General features: G+C 42.0%; 1 protein-coding gene across 1 annotated transcript in view; it reads right to left on the bottom strand.

Annotated features, from left to right (window-relative positions):
- The window catches only part of entpd1 (ectonucleoside triphosphate diphosphohydrolase 1), a 45,032-nt gene that overhangs the window by 9,643 nt on the left and 18,512 nt on the right, over window positions 1-16,877 (bottom strand). Inside the window, 7 exon segments of the mRNA XM_024143157.2 lie at window positions 1,007-1,144; window positions 1,336-1,443; window positions 2,106-2,132; window positions 2,134-2,319; window positions 2,321-2,365; window positions 2,439-2,642; window positions 6,253-6,412. Coding sequence (XP_023998925.2) covers window positions 1,007-1,144; window positions 1,336-1,443; window positions 2,106-2,132; window positions 2,134-2,319; window positions 2,321-2,365; window positions 2,439-2,642; window positions 6,253-6,412 — 868 coding nt within the window.

The raw sequence follows: 16,877 nt of genomic DNA, 5'->3' as shown, positions 1-16,877 counted from the left end.
GTGGTACTGACCCTGTATATAGTGGTACTGACCCTGTATATAGTGGTACTGGTACTGACCCTGTATAAGTGGTACTGACCCTGTATATACTGGTACTCTGACCCTGTATATAGTGGTACTGGTACTGACCTGTTACAGTGTACTGGTACTGACGCCTGTATATAACGTGGTACTGACCCTGTATATATTGGTACTGGTACTGACCCATATACAGTGGTACTGCCCTGTATATAGTGTCTGACCCTGTATACATAGTGTACTGACCCTGTATATAGTGGTACTGTACTGACCCTGTATACAGTGGTACTGGACCCTGTATCAGTGGTACTGACCCTGTATACAGTCGGTACTGACCTGTATACAGTGGTACTGACCCTGTATACTTACTGGTACTGACCCTGTATATAGTGGTACTGGTACTGCCGCTGTATACAGTGGTACTGACCCTGTATATAGTGGTACTGGTACTGACCCAGTATATAGTGGTACTGGTACTGACCCTGTATAAAGTGGTACTGGTACTGACCCTGTATACTAGTGGTACTGACCCTGTAAATAGTGGTACTGTACTGACCCTGTATACAGTGGGTACTGACCCTGTATACAGTGGTACTGACCCTGTATATAGTGGTACTGGTACTGACCCTGTATAAGTGGACTGACCGTGGTACTGACCCTGTATATAGTGGTACTGACCCTGTATACTAGTGGTATGACCCTGCTATACAGTATACTTTATCATGTTCTTCTGATTTCTACTGTGTTTTTGTTCTACTCTAGTCTATTGTGTGGTACTATACTGATACTGATTACTGCATTGTTGGGAAAACAGCAAAAAAGGCATTTCACTGTACTTGTGCACGTGACAATAAAACCGTGAAACTTGAAGAGTGATAGTATGACATTAATGCATATTTAACTACTAACAACATACTTAACAGTCATCAGCTGTCARTACAGATAACATGTTCATACAGGCCTGTTTACATCGCCAGGTGTGTCTGACCTTCTTGATGAACGYGATGTCTGTCCATGTGTCTGAGGTGAAGTTGTATCCGTCAGTCAGTAGAGACAGGATGTAGCTCCCAGAGAAACAATACTCTGCCAGATACTTCTCCTTCACATCAGGGTGCTGCTGCTTGATCTGCACACACACATTACACATTGAGTGCAGTGAGGAGTGTGACTGGGAGAAAGTGCATGTGGGCTTATGTGTGTATGTGTGTCTGTGTATGTATTTGTATTAATTAAGGATCCCCATTAGTTCCTGCCATATGTATGTGTCTGTAGAGTGTGTGTCTTATCATGTGTAAGCATATGTATGTGTGTATATACCTGGCTCCAGGGTGTAGAACAGTAGCGCGCCAGCTTCTCCCTGCTGCTTTCCAAAGAGCCTGATGTCAAGTTCAGAAAGTTCATCACAAAGTAGAACGCTGAGAATGCCTAAGAGAGAGGAGAGAGAAGAAATAAAAGAGAGAGGAGAGAGACAAGAGAGAGAGTGAGAAGAGAGAAGAGAAGAGAAGGAAGAGGAGAGAGAAAAGTGAACCAATAGAGAAATAAAGGGAGGGAGAGAGAGAGGAGACAATAGAGAAATGGAGACAAGAGACATAAAGGGAGGGAGAGAGAGAAGAGAGACAAGAGAGACAAAGGGGGGAGAGAGGAGAGACAGAAAGAGAAGGAGAGAGAGAGAGTGAGAGACAGAAAGAAGAGACAGACAGAGAGGGAGAGAGGAGAGAGAAAGAGAGAGAGAGGGAGAGAGAAGAGACAGACCGAGAGAGACAGAAAGAGAGGGAGAGAGAAGAGAGAGACAGCCAAATGAAAAAGACAGATGATTCTGAGCATTTTCTCACAACTTGTCATTCTCATCACTTCTGCATTCAATCCCAGAAGGGGTTACCAGGGGTTTACAAGACCCTGTTGAAGGTTCCCTTTGAAGAACCCTTTTTGGTTCCAGGTAGAACCCTTTTGGGTTCCAGGTAGAACCCTTTTGGGTTCCATGAAGGTTCTACCTGAAACCAAAAGGGTTCTCCTTTAGGGACAGCCGAAGAACCCTTTAGGAACTCTTTTTTCTAAGAATGTAGGATTAGAGTCAAAGTGAAGCTCACCCCAAACGGCCCCTGTAGTGGTGGCCGTGGTTAGACCCTTGAAAGAACAGCGACTGAAGCTGCAGCTACTGAAGTTGAAGATTCTTCTGACTACTTCCTGGCACAATGATGCGTTTCCTGCTCCTATGTGAGTGAAACTGTCCCTGGAGACGAGGGGTTTCCCAGGCATGACGCAGGGGCTGGAGTACACGCTAAAGTAGCTTTCGATCAACACTATAACCTGGGTGGAAACACGGGTCCAGCACAGAGCTGTCCCCAGACTGACAAGACACAGAGTTTGAGCCAGGGATCAAAGGTAAGACATCAGGATTAGAGGTCAGGGGTCAAGATTACCTCAGTCTGCTGAGCTAGCGCCAGTTTGAGCGCCTGGTCTTTCCCGTAGCACAGGAAGCTGTGTGTGTAGAGGAAGTAGTCATTTCCATACAGACGGAAGGTCACAGCGTTCTCTGCCGATTCCTCCGCCACATCCTGATTGGCTACAAAGCTGATCTGAGTGGAGGCTCCGCCCAGGTCAAGAGCTCCTGTGGTCCCTGAGCCCTGCAGCAACAACACACACACACAGCCGTCAGTATATCACTCAGCAGTAGCGGTGCGTGGGTAAAACCACAGGGAAGCCAGAAAAAAAAGCCATATTCCAACCTATGTGTTTGTGGTAATAATCTATAACCTGTTATTTCATATGCCTTGTGACCGTGTATATGGGCCTAAAGGCCGAGACAATAAAACAGACTCACCGCCTACTGGTAGAGAAACACATCCTCCTCTCATGTTGACTCACCCTATTGGTAGAGAAACACCATCCTCCTCTCATGTTGACTCACCCTACTGGTAGAGAAACACCATCCTCCTCTCATGTTGACTCACCCTACTGGTAGAGAAACACCATCCTCCTCTCATGTTGACTCACCTACTGGCTAGGTAGAGAAACACCATCCTCCTCTCATGTTGACTCACCTACTGGTAGAGAACACCATCCTCCTCTGTCATGTTGACTCACCTACTGGTAGAGAAACACCATCCTCCTCTCATGTTTGACTCACCCTACTGGTAGAGAAACACCATCCTCTCTCTGTCATGTTGACTCACCCTACTGGTAGAGAAACACCATCCTCCTCTCATGTTGACTCACCCTACTGGTAGAGAAACACATCCTCCTCTTGTCATGTTGACTCACCCTACTGGTAGAGAAACACCATCCTCCTCTCATGTTGACTCACCCCACCTGGTAGAGAAACACCATCCTCCTCTCATGTTGACTCACCCTACTGGTAGAGAAACACCATCCTCCTCCTCGCATGTTGACTCACCCTACTGGTAGAGAAACACCATCCTCCTCTCATGTTGACTCACCCTACTGGTAGAGAAACACCATCCTGCCTCTCATGATTGACTCACCCTACTGTAGAGAAACACATCCTCCTCTCTCATGTTGACTCCCCTACTGGTAGAGAAACACCATCCTCCTCTCATGTTGACTCACCCTACTGGTAGAGAGAAACACCATCCTCCTCTCATGTTGACTCACCCTACTGGTAGAAGAAACACCATCCTCCTCTCATGTTGACTCACCCTATGGTAGAGAAACACCATCCTCCTCCTGTCATGTTGACTCACCCTACTGGAGAGAAACACCATCCTCCTCTCATGTTGACTTACCCTACTGGTAGAGAAACACCATCCTCCTCTCATGATGACTCACCCTACTGGTAGAGAAACACCATCCTCCTCTCATGTTGACTCACCCTACTGTAGAGAAAACACCATCCTCTCTGTCATGTTGACTCCCCTACTGGTAGAAAAACACCATCCTCCTCTCATGTTGACTCACCCTACTGGTAGAGAAACACCATCCTCCTCTTTCATGTTGACTCACCCTACTGTAGAGAAACACCATCCTCCTCGTCATGTTGACTCACCCTACTGCTAGATGAATACACCATGTCCTCCTCTCATGTTGACTCACCCTACTGGTAGAGAAACACCATCCTCCTCTCATGTTGACTCACCCTACTGTAGAGAAAACACCATCCTCCTCTCATGTTGACTCACCCTACTGGTAGAGAAACACCATCCTCCCTCTTCATGTGTGACTCCACCCTACTGTGTAGAGAAACACCATCCTCCTCTTCATGTTGACTCACCCTACTGTAGAGAAACACCATCCTCCTCTCTTCCTGTTGACTCACCCTACTGGTAGAAAAACACCATCCTCCTCTCATGTTGACTCACCCTACTGGTAGAGAAACACCATCCTCCTCCTGTCATGTTGACTCACCCTACTGGTAGAGAAACACCATCCCTCTCTCATGTTGACTCACCCTACTGGTAGAGAAACACCATCCTCTCTCTTCATGTTGACTCACCCTACTGGTAGAGAAACACCATCCTCCTCTCCATGTTGACTCACCCTACTGGTAGAGAAAACACCATCCTCCTCTCATGTTGACTCACCCTACTGGTAGAGAAACACCATTCCTCTCTCTCATGTTGACTCACCCTACTGGTAGAGAAACACCATCCTCCTCTCATGTTGACTCACCCTACTGTAGAGAAAACACCATCCTTCCTCTCATGTTGACTCACCCTACTGGTAGAGAAACACCATCCTCCTCTCATGTTGACTCACCCTACTGGTAGAGAAACACCATCCTCCTCTCGTCATGTTGACTCACCCTACTGGTAGGAAACACCATCCCCTCTCTGTCATGTTGACTCACCCCTACTGGTAAGAGAAACACCATCCTCCTTGCTCATGTTGACTCACCCTACTGGTAGAGAAACACCATTCCTCCTCTCATGTTGACTCACCCTACTGGTAGAGAAAACACCATCCTCCTCCTCATGTTGACTCACCCTACTGGTAGAGAACAACCATCCTTCCTCTGTTCATGTGACTCACCCTACTGGTGAGAGAAACACCATCCTACTCCTCTTCATGCTCTTTGACCTCACCCTACTGGTAGAGAAACACCATCCTCCTCTCATGTTGACTCACCCTACTGGTAGAGAAACACCATCCTCCTCTCTGTCATGTTGACGAAACAGTCTATCACTCTGTCATACAGTACATGGTTTTATGTGTTGTTGTTCTAGGCTACCTGGCTAAAATGCTCACCAGCCTAACTTCCTTTCATGGCCAACGTTAGCTAGTTAACATTAGCCTTCTACATCTAGCTACATATTGAACATCCTCTCAGGCCAGGGGCACAACAATGTATGAATTAATGGTTGGATCAGAGTCGCAGTTATAATCAATGGCCAGTACAGAGAACTAAGTAAAACCACAAGTCCAAATCCCTATCTCCATCCATGGCTAATTTAGAAAAGGGACAATTTTAGCTAGCTAGCCAGCCACCACAGGACAACAACACAACAAGATGTAACAATTCAAGTTGTTTCTGTCAATGACGTATGCTCTCAATGCGATTTGATAGTGGTGACGTCAAATCCAAGCTGTCTTCCCTTTCATTCAACGCTATGGGCGGCAACAATGTCATACTCTTTATGACCAGACAGCATCAGATAGCTGGCCTTCAGCGACAGAGGGGCAGTTTCAKTCGCTCTAATGCTTTTCTCRGGTAAGATACAGTGCATTTTGTTAAGTATTCAGACCCTTTTTCCACAAGCAACATTCTGAGATGAACTTTGTTCTTAGYCAGCCCCTAACACAGTTAACACAGATGAAATATGGAAAACCAKTCCTTTTAATAAGTKGCAGTTTAGTTTTGTTTGTAGGAACAATTCTTACATATTCCTTTTAAGATTGTGACCAAGAAAATTCCAATGTGAACAGTTCCTATTTGGGTAAACCAAAATGTTTTATATGTAGGTTTCAGTTTTTTGTCTCCGCCATACCCCAACTTCTTATCTTGCCACATTAAGGAGTTTTGTTTACACACCTCCTTGACAGTATTTTATTATTTACATGGGCTGTTTTAATATTCGTCTAGCATGAAGATGAAAAAAGCCATTTCATTTAAAACTAGCAGCATTTATTTTGGTTTTGTCATTTCGGATAAGGGGATCATTTGGAGTACTGTTACATCTTCCATGCCTGGAATGAGGTACGTTTTCCAGCCATATCCCGCATTCGTCACCGGGGTGCAAACATTATGGATGAGCAGTGTTTCAACACCAAGGYTCTCACCTGTTTCAGTCGGTCACTCAGGTAGTTAACAGTGACCCAGCCGAAGGCTCCCTCCTCCTGGCCTGTGATGATACGAGCGCCCTGATAGGAGAACGGAGAGGACTGCAACACCTCCTCTACCGACCAAAGCACCTGATCAGACACACTCTGGTTCTCCATCCTAAACACACACACACCCCTTTTGGTTAGTCCAGTGTTTTCATATTAAACTTCCTGGTTAGTGTCAGGTGTTTTCATAATAACTTCCTGGTTAGTCCTATGTTTTCATTTTTACTTCCTGGTTAGTGTACAATGTTTTCATAATAATGTCCTAGTTAGTGTCTAGTATTTTGATATCAACTTTCTACTTAGTGTCCAATGTTTTAATATTAATATCCAAGTTAGTGTCCAGTGTTTTTAATTAACTTCCTGGTTAGTGTCCAGTAACTTCCTTGTTGTCATCCAGTGTTTTCATGTTAACTTCCTGGTTAGTGTCTAGTGTTTTTGTAAAAACTTCCTAGTTATTGTCAAGTGTTGTCAAATTAACTTCCTCATTAGTGTCCAGCGTTTTCAGAAATTCCTGGTTAATGTCTAATGCTGCCAATGACTGGAATGAATTGTAAAAATCACTGAAGCTGGAGACTCATATCTCCCTCTCTAGCTTTAAGCATCAGCTGTCAGAGCAGCTCACAGATCACTGCACATAGCCCATCTGTAAATAGCCCATCCAACTACCTCATCCCCATACTGTTTTTATTTATTTATCTTGCTACTTGCACATTCATCTTCTGCACATCTACCATTCCAGTGTTTAATTGCTATATTGTAATTACTTCGCCACCATGGCCTATTTATTGCCTTACCATTTTGGCGAATAACATAATACTCTGATTCCTGAGGCCTGAGTGTTGGCTCACATGTAGGAATGGAGATCGTGAGCTTCCCAAATGAGGCTGAGCGATTAGTGCCACATCTATCGCTAGGACAAGATAGCTACAACTTTGAAGCCTGTAGGGCAACTGCCATCAGTCATGTGCAATCATAGAATTAATATGGAGCCTATATGGTAATTTATTAAATTATCACCATCTAGACTGACATTGATCACCGCATTCCCTCGTATATGTCACTCAAACTCCTGTCATAAGATGAGGCAAGGCGTGCTAGACTGATGCATGTAAATTCCACTTTATTTTTAATCGTAGTGAAACTTACCTACAAAAAGGAACATGTGTTAAATAGATACTCACATAGTCATCATACGTGTACGCACATACTTTGCGCTGAGGAGGGTTTATAGCTCATCATGTATCACTAGCCACTACAAATCTAAACAAAACACTCAGAATAAGTAAGCCATACTTTATGTTTAAAAATTACTACCCTACATATTACTCATTTCACACATAGGTGGGCGAATAAATGGTATCAAAAAACAAAGGAAATAGAAAACATAAGAATGGCCCACCAAATAACACTACTGACTAACCAACTATAGGAATTAAAAAAAGCGCTCTCTACAGGTATCTCAAAGGGCGTAACTGGGGATTTCCTTTGGTAATGCACTGTAACTTACACATGTAAGTCAAGAAATTCGGCTTATTGGCAATTTTGCCTGTTAATCCAGATCATTATTTTCGTTTCAATTATAATTTAGTGGGTAAACAATGTTTTTAATTGCAACAGTACATATCATATAGAATGGTCTTGTTCATTTCTTATCTTGTTTATCAGCACTCTCGTAGATAGATATATAAGGTCAGTAGCTGTGTCTTCTATGGGACATTTGTGTTGTGTTAAAGCTCAGAAGTAATTAAGCCTTTTTTTCGTCCCAATTTGGTGAATGTCCCAAAGTCTTGCTGAAAGGTCTTGGTTTCCCACTACTGGAGGAGAGTGTGAGAGGTGAGTTAGTTTTGATTACACGTTGTGACATGTTTCAGAGAATACAACATGACATCTATATATGAAAGGATAACGTCATTACTGGTAACGACTTTTTTGCAAAAAGGTTGAAATGTCACAGTAAGGCTGAGGTTTTTACGTTGCACGTAAATGGAAATGGAAAAGAATATTTTTATTTATTAATTTTTATTTACCCGTATTTCATCAAGGTAAGTTGACTGAGTACATTTTATATTTACAATAATGACCTTGGGGGATAGTTTAAGGGGAGAGAGAATAAGGCAATTGGAAGTGGATGATTAAGGTGGGCCAACCTAACAATTACAAAATTCTACTTCGATCAAATTAAACCCAAGTAGCAAATTAGATTTCAATATTTTTGTTGACCAAATTTTGCACTTCTGAGTGACTCCGTATTTTCTTTGTGGTAAAGGTTTTGGGGTGGCCTAAACCTGCTTGCTTCGCCTCTTCCTCTCTGGCGACCGCAAATGGCACATCATTACATTAGTGGAAAAGCACAGAATGTTCTCAGGGCAGGCGTAGTTTGTAGCTATATATTCGCTATGTGACTCGAGTATAGGGAACTATGCCCGTCTTCACTGTAACCAGGTACAAACAGTCAATATTCTCTCTAACCTGCTCGCATATGAATTATCCTACTAACTCTGCTAGCGTAAGTTCCTCCTAACTTGCTATGAAAGTCACTTCTGAGCAGGTGTGAAGTAATCCAAAATTTGGATAAACAAACCTCTTATGACAAGACCACAAAATGAAACCAATGCTTATTTCTTGTCCTTCTTAATTTGGGTCATGCGTTTTTAAAGGTTTTTAATGTGAAAAGATGAAATAAACATGTTTTATGAGTGCTTATTCGCGCGATAGTTAGTACCAAAGTTTTCATTGACCGTAGGTTCGGATAAACGTGTTGGAATTGGTGCCAGTGCTAGCTAGATTGCTACCATTAGTGATTCTTGGAGAAATGCTAATTTACGTTTTAGCTGACTCAAATAGCTAGTTATGCTTGAGTCTGATAATGGGGAAATTTAATTTCAATGGTTTGAATATGAATCTTTGTTAAATATGAATTCTTTTAAAGTCAAACTGTAAAATGTTCCTCTGTCCTCTGATATTTGTCGCCCTGGTTTAGCCTATTTCTGTAAAAAGACTTGTTACATTGTACCAGCAAACTAATTCAAAAATAGCACTGTCAACTTTACATTCAAGTTGCTTGTTCCTTGGCAAGTACATTGCATAGAATGTATATTCATTGTAACAAACATTGGTTAAATTCCAGATTTGGTTGTTAAAGATTGTTACATTGTAATACAATTTAAATGAAAGGGTTATAACCTATAGTGCTCCTGTATCTCGATTTCTCCTTTGTTTAGGTTGTTTACATTGTAATAACATAATATTATAAATGTTATAACCAACTGGGCTATACTTTACAGTAAGTTTGCTTGCTCCTGTATAGGTTACATGCCATTACAAGTATATCTATGTACTACATTGTTCTTACGGTCACACTTGATTCTGTATTGGCCTATGGGGTGAGTCAAGTATAACATATGAAAAAAAACAAATAGAAAATGACCGGAGTGTTAATGTGTGCTTTATTCCAACTGTTTGATTACAAATAAACTTAGGTTAGACTATTTATCCATAAACCTCTGGGTATTTACTTAGTATAGATTCGATGGTATGTGGTAAGCGATTGTAGATTACATGTGTTATCAACTGTCAGATTTTGGGTTTGAGTTATTCACATGGTAATACTGGGATCACATGCTGAACTTTCTAGACGTGAAATATAACAAAATATAAGTTACATTGTGGAAAAATAAAAAGTGTAATAGCATCAGTAATTACAGTGTGGAATAACCGTCCAGCAAGTGGATGTGTACTTATACAGTCTCAGCAGATTGTGCAATACAGACTTGTATAACTTTGCTACTAATAAGTGGGCATAGCAAGTTTTTCAAGGCCCGAAAAAATATATTAAATAAAAATTTGGGGTTTGGGACCCCTGAGCAAGCAACAGCGCACCCCCCCACTGCAGGGAGCTTGCGGGGGTATTTCTGCTACACCACCAGTGGAAACCACTAAACCTATTACATGATATATTTACTAGTAATAACATAGGTAAATACTACATGTTTGTACTACAGTTATTATGTGTAGTTTATGTACTGTAGTAATAGGGGCAACTTAATGTAAAGTGGCTAGCCAGAAATAGGTTTTCGGCCTCAAGCAGTAAAGTGCTTGAGATTGTAAAGGAAGGAACCATTTAGAAAATTTCGTTTGTGGGATCTCACCTTTTCACTGTGGGTGCAGCTGGCGGTCTCAACTCTTCATACTCCCAGGCCCCTGCCTGAGCCCCAAAGCTTTCCTTCTAATCTTAGTTGTTTGAGTTAAACGTTTAGCAAAAAATAAAATCACAATTTCAGAGTGAATCCACACAATAAATAGAGTGATGGGACAGGTGTAGAGCTGCAGTCTTAGTGGTAACACCCTGGCTGTCACATATGCTTCGTCTGAGAACGGGGTTCTATCCACCTGATCACGCCTCGTCCTACTGTTCTCAGCACTTGCCAGTGGGCAGGTGTCAAATTAGGTCTGAGCTCTTCCTGAGTTTCCCCCCTCCCAACTTAACCAAGGGTTGGCTCTGTTTCTAAGAAGTTAAGGTCTTTGATTATGTATTTGTGCGAAGAACAGGGTGAGTGTGTGTGTCAATCAGAGACAGAGAGTGAGCGGGAAGAAAGTGACTGTCAAACATGCTCTCTTAGTGGCCTCAGGATTTTTCAATAGATCACCTAAGGTCGGCAAATGCGCTGGAGTTCCAAGGTTGAATTTCACTCTGGTCCTTTCATCTGCTTGTATGAAGTATCAGTCCTTTGTTGTCTTAATTTTTTCGCAGCCGGGTCCACCCGGTAGATACAAGTCAGCATTCACGTCCATCCATGTCTGAGTGACGTCGGTTGAGATGACGTGGAAACGATCCAGTTAGGGAAACAGTGAGCTCGGCTGTTACTCCAGTAGGTTTCGTTTTTGCTATGAGCATTGTGATAGGGATGCTAGATGGGCGTAAGCATTGCCTAGATTTCCAAAGGTTGCAAGTTTGATCCACGATAAGAAAGTCCTTTTTGTTTTTAAGGCCTATCCCAAACCTTTAACCTTTACCTTAACCATTTGGAGTTAATGGCTTACTTAAGATGTTCGGATTTTAATGCCTAAATTTTTATCCTAACCTTAAAAATGTGATGTTAATGTGGCTATAATGTTATCTATAACTTAACCATTAGAAATGTGACATTTGCAAAGAACTTCGCATTGTGTTTTTGAGAGAAACAATGGATGAACGTCTGATGCGACGTGAGACTGTGACGAGCTAAAGATATTGTTTTCTATTGGCATTGATAGATCTTTCCTGACGTTGGGTTCCTCCTCATAGCTCAAAATGGAGAACCTCATCTTTTTTAAAAGGAAAAATTATTGCTACTAATGCTTTATAAAATCAATAGAGCTACAGTGCAACTACTAATAATTAACGCAAGGCATGATAGCATGGCCGCAGTAGGTTACATTCATTCGGTGTTTGGTGCGATTACAATCTGCCTATGATTATATGATTAGTCCCTTATAGTACCCTCATGTTGCTTTATTTACTTAAAGTGCTTTAAATATGTATTTATCTATTGTGTGCTGTGGTTTTGGTTTATTTCTCGTTACTTATTTGAGTTGACTTCCTTTCTTAAAATGATTGGTGTAGCCTCTCTTCTTGAGTGTTTTTGTTTCATTGTGTAATGAATTGAGTGTGTTAATCAAGGGAACTGAGCACACGCTCTACACTCACCGGAGGAACAATTGGCGGTAATGAGCTTAATCCCAAGCATCAAGAAGGCAGCTCTCAGACAATGTTCAAGGCGATTGAAGCCAGAACAGGAGAAGACAGGGTGCCAAGCCATGCTCAGCCCCAACACTACTACATACCTCTCCACTACAACTACACTACCACCACTCTACCACTACCACTACTCTACCACTACCACTAAACGCACTACCTCTACAACACTACCACTACCTCTACCTCTCCCAACTACCTCTACCACTACACTACCACTATCCTCCACCACCTCTAACTACCTCTTACCACCAACAACTACTCTACCATACCCAACTAGCTTACCTCTACACTATCCTCTACACACTACCTATACCTCTACATACCTCTAACTACTTACTCTACCACCACCACTCTACCACTACCTTACACTACCTCTACCACCACCACACCACTCACCACCAGGTACTACATACCACGACAACTGGCGGTCTGGGGAAGGGGAACCAGAGTGAATGTGAACGCCTGCCTCTAGAAGAGCAAACGGAACGATCCTGCTTCGGGATGAAGAGCTTGCGATCTGATTGTTGTGCGAGTGAGCCTACGGTTTTCAAGTATGATTACGTTATAGACAAAGGTTTCCTCCCCCTCTCATCAGAGTCTAACCCGACGAACGGATGATCACTCTTCGGGATGACAAGATGATTTTTCAACCATTGGACTCTTGTATGTGTGTAATGTGGGTCAGTGTGCCCGGGCCTGTCTGTTTTTCATAAAAATAAAAACATGTATCATGTGATAAGGCTTGTGGAAAAATAATAAGTTACATAAACGCCAAATAAACGACAGTAAAATGATGTCTGCCTCTTTCTGTGTTTTGTGGATCCTAAAGAACATTTGGTTTTTGACACATACACAGTAAACTCATTTAAAGTCATAATTCAAGTCTAATATTTCTTATTATGCAGCATGGGTTTTGGAGCAGGAAGCACTTCTTTGGTGAGCCGGGGCTACTTGTCTCATAGATTTTATATTATACTCTGTACGTAAATCCCAGAGCTTCCATTTAGTGATGTTATGTTACATTATGATATCGGTATGTATTCATTTTGTGGATGATAATTGTTACGTGATTAATTTCGGATGATATTTGCGAATATGCATTCGTAAGACTAGATATGTTGAGAAGTTGCAATTTCGTAACAATATCTTACGAATTTGATACAAGTATAGATATGTTATACAATTTAGCAATTTGTTGTGGCTAAATGCTATTAGGTGGCTAGGTGTCTAACGTAATCGTTAGCTAGGTGTCTAACGTTAGCTTTGGGGCTAGGGGTTAAGGTTACGGGTTAGGAGTAAGGTTAAGGGATAAGTTAAGGAGTTAGGTTGAAGGTTAATGTTAAAGGCACTCAGAGGGAAAGGTTAAGCTAACATGCTAGTAGTTAAGGTTTATGGTTAGGGGTTACCGTCTTAAAGGATTAGATCTGGGGGAAACAGGTTTTAGACTAACATGCATAAGTAGTTGCAAAGTAAAGCTAAAAAGTAGTAAGTAGTTGAAAGCTGCGCTAATTCTAGCTCAAATGTTAAAATTTTCCAGATGAGTGGAATTTCGAACACTGCACCTTTTGGACGCTAGACGTCTCATTGTTATACATCCGACCAATTCCATATCCTCCTTTTTGTTTTCATTTGGTTTTCAAGTAAACATACCAAACTTAACATACTGGTATCATCTTTATTTGAGTTTCTCGTATTTCCCGTATTTTAAGTTTTTATTAATGTTACGTCTACTCTACGCGACGCAGGGTTTTATAGGGGTGGAGTTTTGCTCTTTTGAATAGCTCCATATGGTTATGATATCTTCTAAAGTCATGAACTGAGCACAGCACGGTCAGGGAGGGACATGGGACAGAACAAATATATTAGCAGAGAGGAGTCAGCACAGGGTAAAGAGTAATGCTACTGACGATACTAGGCAAACATATATTTATACCGACACAAAGTGACTTTAAAAGGGGTCGGGCATTTATTAACATTTTAACTGGGGTACCAGTGACCTGTGAAAATAGTCCTGCTTTTTAACCAGCTGATGTTTTAGACCATAATACACATGTTACACAGCACTGGAGATAGAATACGACAGACTATAAGAGCTGTGCTACTGTTGCCAGTTTATGGTCCTCCTGGTTGTGCGTCTTGTCCTCTCTCATCTGCTCATGTCCTCGTGATTCTCAGTGTTTTGCTTTGTTCTTGTCGTTTTTTCTGCGTTTTTTTTTTTTTTTTTTTTTGTTTTTTTTTTTTTTATTTTTGTTTGTTTTTTGTTTTTTTTTATTTTTTTCTTTTTTTTTTTTTTTTCTTTTTTTTTTTTTTTTTTTTTTTTTTTTTTTGTTTCTTTTTTTTTTTTTTTTTTTTTTTTTTTTGTTTTTTTTTTTTTCATTAAATGTTTAACCTTCATTTGCGCAGTTAGTGTTCCATATTGTTTTATTTAACATCTGTTTAAGTAGAAGTAGGTTTAATTAACTTCTTGCGTGTCTTATGTTTTATGGTGGTACCTGGTAGTGCAAGTGTTTTTATAATAACTGCCTGGTTAGTGTCCAGTAACTTCCTCAAATCAAATCAAATTTTATTTGTCACATACACATGGTTAGCAGATGTTAATGCGAGTGTAGCGAAATGCTTGTGCTTCTAGTTCCGACAATGCAGTAATAACCAACAAGTAATCTAACCTAACAATTCCACAACTACTACCTTATACACACAAGTGTAAAGGGATAAAGAATATGTACATAAAGATATATGAATGAGTGATGGTACAGAATGGCATAGGCAAGATGCAGTAGATGGTATAGAGTACAGTATATACATATGAGATGAGTAATGTAGGGTATGTAAAACATAAAGTGGCATAGTTTAAAGTGGCTAGTGATACATGTATTACATAAAGATGGCAAGATGCAGTAGATGATATAGAGTACAGTATATACATATCATATGAGATGAGTAATGTAGGGTATGTAAACATTATATTAAGTGGCATTGTTTAAAGTGGCTAGTGGTACATTTTTACATAATTTCATCAATTCCATTATTAAAGTGGCTGGAGTTGAGTCAGTATGTTGGCAGCGGCCACTAAATGTTAGTGGTGGCTGTTTAACAGTCTGATGGCCTTGAGATAGAAGCTGTTTTTAGTCTCTCGTCCCAGCTTTGATGCACCTGTAGTGACCTCGCCTTTTGGATGATAGCGGGTGAACAGGCAGTGGCTTGGGTGGTTGTTGTCCTTGATGATCTTTATGGCCTTCCTGTGACATCGGGTGGTGTAGGTGTCCTGGAGGGCAGGTAGTTTTCCCCCGGTGATGCGTTGTGCAGACCTCACTACCCTCAGGAGAGCCTTACGGTTGTGGGCGGAGCAGTTGCCGTACCAGGCGGTGATACAGCCCGACAGGATGCTCTCGATTGTGCATCTGTAGAAGTTTGTGAGTGCTTTTGGTGACAAGCCGAATTTCTTCAGCTTCCACACGCTGTCTGTGTGGTGGACCAATTCAGTTTGTCCGTGATGTGTACACCGAGGAACTTAAAACTTTCCACCTTCTCCACTACTGTCCCGTCGATGTGGATAGGGGGTGCTCCCTCTGCTGTTTCCTGAAGTCCACAATCATCTCCTTTGTTTTGTTGACGTTGAGTGTGAGGTTATTTTCCTGACACCACACTCCGAGGGCCCTCACCTCCTCCTGTAGGCCGTCTCGTCGTTGTTGGTAATCTGTAAGTCGCTCTGGATAAGAGCGTCTGCTAAATGACTTAAATGTAAATGTAAATGTAATCAAGCCTCACTGTAGTGTCGTCCGCAAACTTGATGATTGAGTTGGAGGCGTGCATGGCCACGCAGTCGTGGGTGAACAGGGAGTACAGGAGAGGGCTCAGAACGCACCCTTGTGGGGGCCCGGTGTTGAGGATCAGCGGGGTGGGATGTTGTTACCTACCCTCACCACCTGGGGGCGGCCCGTCAGGAAGTCCAGGACCCAGTTGCACAGGGCGGGTCGAGACCCAGGGTCTCGAGCTTGATGACGAGTTTGGAGGGTAACTGGTGTTAATGCTGAGCTGTAGTCGATGAACAGCATTCTCACATAGGTATTCCTTTTGTCCAGATGGGTTAGGGCAGTGTGCAGTGTGGTTGCGATTGCGTCGTCTGTGGACCTATTGGGTCGGTAAGCAAATTGGAGTGGGTCTAGGGTGTCAGGTAGGGTGGAGGTGATATGGTCCTTGACTAGTCTCTCAAAGCACTTCATGATGACGGAAGTGAGTGCTACGGGGCGGTAGTCGTTTAGCTCAGTTACCTTAGCTTTTTGGGAACAGGAACAATGGTGGCCCTCTTGAAGCATGTGGGAACAGCAGACTGGGATAAGGATTGATTGAATATGTCCTTAAACACACATGCTCTGAGGACGCGGCTGGGAATGCGTCTGGGCCTGCAGCCTTGCAGGGTTAAAACGTTTAAATGTTTTACTCACCTCGGCTGCAGTGAAGGAGGCCCGCAGGTTTTGGTAGCGGGCCGTGTCAGTGGCACTGTATTGTCCTTCCTTGTTGTCATCCAGTGTTTTCATGTTAACTTCCTGGTTAGTGTCTAGTGTTTTTGTAAAAACTTCCTAGTTATTGTAAAGTGTTGTCAAATTAACTTCCTCATTAGTGTCCAGCGTTTTCAGAAATTCCTGGTTAATGTCTAATGCTGCCAATGACTGGAATGAACTGCAAAAATCACTGAAGCTCATATCTCCTCTCTAGCTTTAAGCACAGCTGTCAGAGCAGCTCACAGATCACTGCACATAGCCCATCTGTAAATAGCCCATCATCTACCTCATCCCCATACTGTATTTTATTTATCTTGCTCCTTAAACCCAGTATTCTA

Source organism: Salvelinus sp. IW2-2015, unplaced genomic scaffold (assembly GCF_002910315.2).
Source record: "Salvelinus sp. IW2-2015 unplaced genomic scaffold, ASM291031v2 Un_scaffold3699, whole genome shotgun sequence".
In the NCBI taxonomy this organism is placed as follows: Eukaryota; Metazoa; Chordata; class Actinopteri; order Salmoniformes; family Salmonidae; genus Salvelinus; species Salvelinus sp. IW2-2015.
Note: the sequence above shows the minus strand (reverse complement) of the source record. Positions and strands in the feature narration are given on the sequence as shown.